The sequence below is a fragment of the Garra rufa genome, chromosome 5, assembly GCF_049309525.1.
Source record: "Garra rufa chromosome 5, GarRuf1.0, whole genome shotgun sequence".
NCBI lineage: Eukaryota > Metazoa > Chordata > Actinopteri > Cypriniformes > Cyprinidae > Garra > Garra rufa.
In genome coordinates, this window is record NC_133365.1 from 55164771 (window position 1) to 55174092 (window position 9322).

At 31.3% G+C, this 9322-nt stretch overlaps 1 protein-coding gene across 1 annotated transcript in view; it reads left to right on the forward strand.

The window, feature by feature from the left end:
• Positions 1 to 9322, forward strand: part of LOC141334939 (citron Rho-interacting kinase-like) — a 55894-nt gene that overhangs the window by 45739 nt on the left and 833 nt on the right. Inside the window, exons 10-15 of the mRNA XM_073840162.1 lie at positions 2514 to 2684; positions 4402 to 4455; positions 6158 to 6211; positions 6457 to 6597; positions 8599 to 8724; positions 9095 to 9190. Of these exons, the coding sequence (XP_073696263.1) occupies positions 2514 to 2684; positions 4402 to 4455; positions 6158 to 6211; positions 6457 to 6597; positions 8599 to 8724; positions 9095 to 9190 (642 nt within the window). The remainder of the gene's footprint in view (positions 1 to 2513; positions 2685 to 4401; positions 4456 to 6157; positions 6212 to 6456; positions 6598 to 8598; positions 8725 to 9094; positions 9191 to 9322) is intronic.

Below are 9322 nucleotides of genomic sequence, written 5' to 3' on the forward strand. Positions count from 1 at the left end.
AATAAAACTGTAATCCAAATGCAATTCAGATACCTATACATCTTTAATTTATGCTTAAATGTTTACCTGCAGTTTCAATTTTTAAATGCTTTATGGAGTCTCTAGTCACTGCACCAGAGCAGTGTGATATTTCATGGACACATAATTCATTGAAGTCTGTCAATTAATAGTGATATTTTGCATTAAGGTTCACTTACAGCAGCATTAAATGACTTGATGGATCTTTCAGACTGTGATTGTGGCTCAGTCTCTATATCGAGCAATCCTGTAATTTGGCAACTAAAGCATCATTTGTCTCTTAAATGTTTCCTCGCTGGAGCCAAACTGAGATGCCGTCTCTGGTTGAACTGAAGTGACGTGAAGAGCTTGTGAAAGTGCGTTCAGTCGGTTTGCGTGTGTGTTTCTCTCAGACCTCTAAACTCAGCACAATTAACCCCGTGAGACCTGCTGGCTTCACAGAGAATCTCAGCCAGTAATCATTCACATTATATTTCAGTCACTCTCTGAAGCCGCTTGTTTAATTCCTTAATGCATTTTACTCGCTCAAACCCTCGTTAACCCGTCCGGCTGCTGTCAGCGGGTCATTTCACAGGAACACCACAGCTTTATCAGAGAAGAAACAAGCGGATGTCTTGGGTTGCTCGTAATTAGGGCTACCATTGTTACCTATAACTATTAAAAACTTTTTACATATTAAAAACGTTAAACATAGTGTTCATTGAAATAAAATAAATTATTTCAAGTAGAAATGTTGACTGAAATAAGTTTAAAATAATAAAATAAAATAATAAATGTAACAAATTATTTTAAAAAATCATAAATTTAGTAATAAAATTAAAAAGAACAACAAATTTAAAACTAAAAAATAGATAATTGTTGAAAAAAGTATGCTAGTATAATACTGTAAATAATACTGAAATATCACTGCTTATCACAGCATTTTGCTAATTGAAATAAAGATAAAATATATCTTTATATAGAAGAAAAAAATAGATAATGTTGACAAAATGTAAACTAAAAAAAAAGTAACTTAAAATAAAAACTACCTTTCAACAGTTTTTGAACATGAAGATTTTTAATGTATTTTAAAGAAGTCTTTTCTGCTTACTAAGCCTGCGTTTATTTGATCTAAAGTACAGTAAAATTTGGAAATATTTTTACTATTTAAAATTACTGTTTTCTATTTCAATATATTTTAAAATGTAATTAACTCCTGTGATTTCATAGCTGAATTTGTAACATTGTTATATGTTACAAGGGTTTTTTATTTCAGATAAATGCTGGTCTTTAGATTTTCTATTCATCAAAGAATCCTGAAAATAAAAAAAATTACCCAACTCAAAATATTGATAATAATAATAATAATAATATGTTTCATGAACAGCAAATCAGCATATTAGAATAATTTCTGAAGGATCATGTGACACTGAAGACTGTAATGATGCTGAAAATTTAGATATGATCATAGGAATACATTTTATTTTAAAATATATTTAAGTAAAAAACTGTTATTTTAAATAGTAAAAATATTTAAAAATTTTACTGTTTTTGCTGTGCTTTGGATTGAATAAATGCAGACTTGGTGAACAGAAGAGACTTATTTAAAAAAAAAAAAAACATGAAAATCTGTATTTATAAAACTATTGACTGGTAGTGTATAAAAAAGCTAATTAGTTATTTTAATTTAAAAAAATTATCTATAAATAATTAGGAAACAACACTTCTTACAACCTGGGTTTTTACTGTTACCTAAAACTTAAAAACATTTTGTTAATTGAAATTAAATGAAGCTGAAATTAAATCCAAATAAATATTATATATTTTAATATTTTAAACTTTAATCAGTTGCTTGCCAACATATACAGTATAAATAATAATACAATTAAATTATAATAAAAAAGTATTTTAAAAAGGCTAAAAACATTTTTTTAAATAGCTGAAAATATAAAAGCTAATTAATATTAATATTATAATTAATATTAATATAACACTGTTCATATAAAACAGTACAGTGTATCAGCACTGTACTGATTAATTATCATATTTATGTGCTGTGATATTTGTGTTCATGTGTTTCTTGGACAATGCTAAGGTTTTTATTATAATAAATGTGTGTTATTCAATTGAAATTTCCGTAAAAGTGATTGTTCTGTGAGTTACTGAGAACATAGTCTCATATAACCAGACCTTCAGACTGACGGCAGAAGGTCTGGGAACCTTGGCTGCTTTGAAAGGCCAAGGCCTGCCCAAGAGCCCATATGACTGACAGCTAAAGCAACCAATCACATTTAGTTTTGTGCAGCATCATGTTTAGAGGCTTAGAAATGTTCCCACATTAACAGACCGGTTTCCCATGAGGGATTCAACCAATCCAATGACGACTTCAAAACTCCTAAAGTGTTTCCAATTTTGTCTGAGATATGCATCAGACATTCAGCCAGCGGTCCGTAGGTGTATCGTTTGAGGCTGAGACTACTGAGAAAATGTGGTGACATGCTGGTCTATGTGTTCAGGAGTATCACGCTCAGCTGGAGGAGATGCAGGTGACCATCAGACAGCTGGAGGAGGACCTGTCTGCCGCCCGCCGCCGTAGTGACCTGTATGAAACAGAGCTGCGAGAGTCACGGCAGACCAGCGAAGAGCTCAAGAGGAAAGCAGCCGAATACCAGCAGAGGATCCAGAAGGTCAGTGCTCTGTCAGTGAGAAATAATGATGCCAAAATCTAGAACAATCACTGCCACTATAGGGGCATTTCATGTCAAATCAACCAAAATTTAAAAATGTCCCCATCTCCAATGTTTTATTTTGCTAATATTTATTCTGAGGAAAGATAGACATGTATAGTGATGAAAGCCAAAATATTAAATGCCGTGGATTAATATTTACTGAAGAATCTACTATTTTTTAGAGGGGGGTCAAAATGGCAATTTTCACCTGAGATTTAGAGTCAAGTTAGGGGGGGGTAAAATGACTTTAGAAAGATCCCAGCATCATAATGTTATTTTTACACAGAGATTGGTAGCTCTATTAGTCAAATCTGTTGACTTTAACAATCTTTGTTGCATTATGTGCCAATGGTGACCATTCAAGAATGGGGAAATGGCACTTTCAGTGCAGTTTTTGACCGAGATTTGCATGCCTGTAACTCAAGAAATATTAAAAATATCTTAATGCCATTTTAGATATTGGGTCTTAACAAACTTTCCTTTTGGCATCTTTATTTTTAAGGCCCTATGAGATTCGGTTCCAGAGATATTTCAATTTCAATATGGCTCCAGGAGCAAATTGTTAAAATGTACACATTTTCAGTCGTCAAAAACCAAATGTGTGTCACTTTAGAAAAAAAATGATATTTCTTTTAGTTTAAAGAGGAATGTCTAAATAACAAATAATATTGAAACTAGAGCTGTATCTCGTTTCCTTTTGTCAAACTGCATTGAACATACCTGTCTGGAGGCCATAAATTATTCTTTTTCCAAAGTTTGAGTGCCTATAACTCAAGAAGTATCAAATATATTGCAATATGATTTTAGATTCTAGTTGTTCATAAACTTTTCTGTCTGTATCCTAATTTTCAAGGCCGTACAAAAATTTATAGAGAAATGGGGATCTTAATGATGTCCAGATGGTTGAATATTACCCATTTCTTAAAACCAAATGTTGGTTACTTTGTATATAGCTGATACATATTGTGTTAAATAACAATGTCAGAAGATGTTCTTCAGACAAAGACCCACATTTGTTTTTTGACCGCTGAAAATATATACATTTTAACGATTTACTCCTGGAGCCATATTGAAATTCCAATATCTCTGGAACCAAATCTCATAGGGCCTTAAAAATAAAGATACCAAAAGGAAAGTTTGTTAAGACCCAATATCTAAAATGGCATTAAGATATTTTTTATATTTCTTGAGTCACAGGCATGCAAACTTTTTTCTCATTCTTGAATGGTCACCATTGGCACATAATGCAACAAAGATTGCTAAAGTCAACAGATTTGACTAATAGAGCTACCAATCTCTGTAAAAATAACATTATGATGCTGCCATCTTTCCAAAGTCATTTTTACCCCCCTGTTACTTCACTCTAAATCTCAGGTGAAAATTGATTGAAATTTGACCCCCCTCTTAAAAACAGTATATTTATCAGTAAATTTTCATCCATGACATTTAATATTTAAGCTTTCATCACTATACATGTTTATCTTTCTTCAAAATAAATATTAGCAAAATCAAAAATTTGCTCTCTATTTGTTCTCTTTCTCTCACAACATGTGTCATTATTCATATAGCTATACTCAGAAAATGCTGTTATCAAAATATGATGCATCTTTCTGGCCGATACATACAGTAGACTTCATTTGTGTGTAAGGGATTGTTCTTTATGTGTTGTGTTCAGGCAAAGGAGCAGGGCAAAGCGGAGGTGGAGGAACTGCTCTCTAAACTGGAGAAGGTAGAGATCACCATCTAACACTCAGTGACCGAAATTCATTTGAAATCTGTTTGTGTCCCTCCAAATGAATAATTGAGCAGACCGGTGGACCGCACAGTCTCAACAATTCATCCGTCATCAGATCATACGCTAGACTCAAACCATGCTAAACGCCCTCTTCTCTGGGACGGACAGGACGTCCCTGTGGGCTCTTTTATCTCTGACTGAGAGCTCAAATAGATCCCACGAGAGCCGTCACTGTAAGATCATACAGGTGCTCAATTATTATTATTATTAATAAACCAGCACAGCTCCCAGAGTGATGCAAAACTGGGAAATAGCAGGCCTGCAAAACCACACAAAGTAATCAAATCTCAAAGTCACTGAAATTTCTATAGTGAGTAAAAATCATTTTTTTCCTGTGTTGATGTGGGTGTCAATCATCCTCAATGATGCTCACTGCGCTCTTCATGCTGGGAAATATGTCTCCGGTCAAGTAGTTTTCATTTTGAGAGGACACTTCTTCATGAATAAATGTTTTTATCAAATGTGATGATAAGCTCATCTATTAAAACTAGACACTCAAGTGCCATGTTTTACTGATAGTTTGCATTTGCTATTCAAAGCCTCCACGTATTTGTAGAAATACCCTTTTAAAAAATATATACATAATGTTTTTACCAGAGTTGTAGATACAGGGTAGTTCACCTCAAAAAAAAAAAAAATAGTTGACTACATAATTTTTCAATTCATTGTCAGGGCTGTACTCTCAGATAGAATGCATTGATAAAAAATTGCAATTTATTTCATATTGTTATTTTGTGCATTAAGATTGAGCATTTGATTAAATATGTTATTACTTATAAACATTAAATGAAAAAAATCAACTAATTTCTAAGACAACATTTTTTCATTTTAATATATATATCAAGTAGTAATAAAATATTAAAATTTAAATTACAATTTCTATGTGAATATCTGTTCAAATGTAATTTATTGCATCAATCAAACTTGAATTTTGAAAAATTTTAAATGCAGTAAAAACTGTAAAATGATATTACAATTTAAAATAACTGTTTCTATGTGAATATCTGTTAAAATGTAATTTATTGCTGTGATCAAACCCAAATTTTCAAAAATTAAAAATATAGTAAAAACTAAAATATTATTACAATTTGAAAATAACATTTTCTATGTGAATATCTGTTAAAATGTAATTTATTGCTGCGATCAAACTTAAATTATCAAAAATTAAAAATTCTGTAAAAACTAAAATATTATTACACTTTAAAATGTATGTAAATATCTGTTAATGTAATTTATTGCTGTGATCCAACCTGCATTTTCAATTGGTCAAAGCGACCACATATTTATAAAAAATGCTCTTTAAAAAATTCACTTTATTTTATTTTATTATTTTACTTTATTTTATGCTTTTTCATTTCATATCAGCCTGTTCTGAATGATGCAATTAATAAATAGACAAATAACTACTGTACCGATACAGTCAGCGATAAATCATGCATCACTAGTTTAAATGCACTACACTGCCATCATTTCTACAATTTCCTGGCCGTCCAGGTGCTAAACGTCTCTTTGAAGCATTGCTTTGTCATTGGCTTCACCTGCGCTGACATTTTAATTTCCTCTAATTACACACTCGTCTGCTGTGATCGTCACGGTGTGTGAAATAAGAGTGACTTTATGAGCTTCTGTGTTCCAGACAAACGCTGAGCAGCAGCTGAAGATCCAGGAGCTGCAGGATAAACTCTCAAAGGTGCTGTGTTTAATTCAAATGATGTTTAATCAAAAGCTAACAATAGCGCTTAACCTTACATAGAGATCAAAAACACAAGCGTCTGCATGGAATTTTCATTTTTTTGCTGTTAAACTTCAGAGGATCTAAAGGTCACAGATGGACCTCTTGGTCTAAAACTAAGTGTTGCATGAGTAATGCGTATAATGCATTCATATTTTGCCCCTGTAATGAGCTTTGCACATGTTTGACCTTTGATCTTGCAGGCGGTGAAGGCGAGCACAGAGGCCACGGAGCTGCTGCAGAACATCCGTCAGGCCAAAGAGCGTCTGGAACGAGAACTGGAGCGTCTGCGCAACAAATCTGACCCCAGCGACACACTGCGCAGACGCCTGCGAGAGACTGAGGTACGACAGGACTCTTTGCACTATTTACAATGGCTGATATTCACTCATGATACAGACAGATAATGTCCAGAGCATTGTTCGCATAATTAAAAAGGACAAAAAATTTAGTTGCATAAAGAAAATGAAAACCGTTTTTAGGGAGCAAAAATATTTTTGTTTTTACTTTTATTTGCGAGGCAACATTTTTTTTAAAAGTATTATTACAAAGTTTCTATGTGAATATCTGTTCAAATATAATTTATTTTGGTGATCAAACCCAAAATTTCAAAAATCAAAAATACAGTAAAAATGTGAAAATATTATTACAATTTAAAATAACAGTTTCTATTTGAATAACTGTTAAAATGGAATTTATTGCTGCAATCAAACCCAGATTTTCAAAAATTTAAAATGCAGTAAAAAATGTAAAATATAATTAATTTAAAATAACAGTTTCTATGTGAATATCTTTTAAAATGGAATTTATTACTGCAATCAAACCTGAAATTAAAAATACAGTACATTTTTATAAATATCATTACAATTTTAAATAGCTGTTTTTTATTTGAATATCTGTTAAAATGTAATTTATTGCCATCAAACCTGACTTTTCAAAAATTATTTAAAAAATATATATATAATTAATTTAAAATAACTGTTTCTATGTGAATATCTTTTAAAATGTAATTTATTGCTGCGATCAAACCCAGATTTAAAAAAAATTCAAAATACAGTAAAAATTTTAAAATATTATTACAATTTAAAATAATTTTCTATGTGAATGTCTGTTAAAACTTTATTTGTGTGACAATTTTTAATAATTGTAATACAACTGAATATTTTACTTTTCACTTATTTTTTTTATATTTGTTATATAATTCTTATTAGAATAAGCACACACTAATGTTTAGAAGTTTGGGGTTGGTACTTTTGTATGTTTTTGAAAGAAGTCTCTTCTGCTTACCAAGTCTAAATAAATAAATTAAAAATGCTGTAAAAATTGTAAAATATCATTACGATTTTAAATAATTGTATTTTATGTGAATATCTGTTAAAATGTAATTAATTGCTGTGATCTAACCCGAATTTTCACAAATACAGTAAAAATGGTAAAATATGATTACAATTTAATGAGTTTCTATTTGCATAACTGGTAAATTGGAATTTATTGCTGTGATCAAACCAGAATTTTAAAAATTTGTAATAAATACAATATAAATGGTAAAATATTATTACAATTTAAAATAACTGTTTCTATGTGAATATCTGTTAAAATGTCATTTATTGCTGCGTTCAAACCTGAATTAAATTTTTTTAAAATGGTAATATATACAATAAAAACTGTAAAATATTATTGCAATTTAAAATAGCTGTTTCTAAATGATTATCTGTTTAACTGTAATTTATTTCTGTGTTTAAAACTGAATTTTAAAAAAAATTAAAAATACATCAAAATTTGTAAATTATTATAACAATTTTAAATAATGGTTTATTATTAGAATATCTGTTAATGTAATTTGTTGCTGTTATCAAACCTGAATTAAAAAATATCTAAAATTCTGTAAAAATTGTGAAATATTGCAATTTAAAATAACTGTTTCTATGTGAATATCTGTTAAAATGGAATTTATTACTGCGATCAAACCTGAATTTTCAAAAATTAAAAATATTATTACAATTTAAAATAACTGTTTCTATGTGAATATCTGTTAAAATGGAATTTATTACTGCGATCAAACCTGAATTTTCAAAAATTAAAAATATTATTACAATTTAAAATAACTGTTTCTATGTGAATATCTGTTAAAATGGAATTTATTACTGCGATCAAACCTAATTTTCAAAAATTAAAAATGCAGTAAAAATGGAAAAATATTCTTAGAATTTAAAACAACTGTTCCTATGTGAATATCTGTTAAAATGTAATTTATTGCTGCGTTCAAACCTAAATTTTCAAATTCAAATAAAAAATTGTAATAAATTGTTAACTCACTACTTTCTTAATATCTCTGTTATGTTCAGGAGGGCAGGAAGACGTTGGAAAACCAAGTGAAGCGTCTAGAGATGGTAGAGCGTCGAGAGAATAAACTGAAGGACGACATCCAGACCAAATCCCAACAGATCCAACAGATGGCTGAGAAGATACTGGTGAGAGAGACGGATCAGACTAGCAAAGATTAAACCACTAACACGCCTCCTTAACCAGCTGACCCCTAACCCACACACAGGGCTCTCTTCACGTCTGTCTTTGCACCATCATCCTTGTGCGTCTGTCTTCTCGGTTTCCCACAGATTAGCATATGACAGAGCAAACACACACACACTAACAGGATGTCCCATCTGCTGCCACACACACACACCTCTGCACCTCTCAGTGAGGAACGCACACACCTTCATGTCGTCCCATTGAGCAGCTCACAACTTCTCAAAGCAAGTTTACTTCTTCACCTGTTGATGGGATTTTACTGCTGGAAAGTGATTGGATCTGCTTGTTATCTGACGGTGTTTGTGTGTTTAGGAGCTTGAGGAAAACTTACGGGAGACTCAGGCTACAGCGCAGAGGATGGAAGCCCACCTGGTCCAGAAAGAGCGACTCTATGAGGACAAAATCAAGGTAGAGTTGAAGCATATATTCTTACAATAGTGTGTGTAAGTCACTAGTTTGTGAAAGACACACATGACGGATGCTTTTCGGGTGAATGAGATTTATGATTTGTATTTAAGTAGATTATTTTCAGTAAATGTA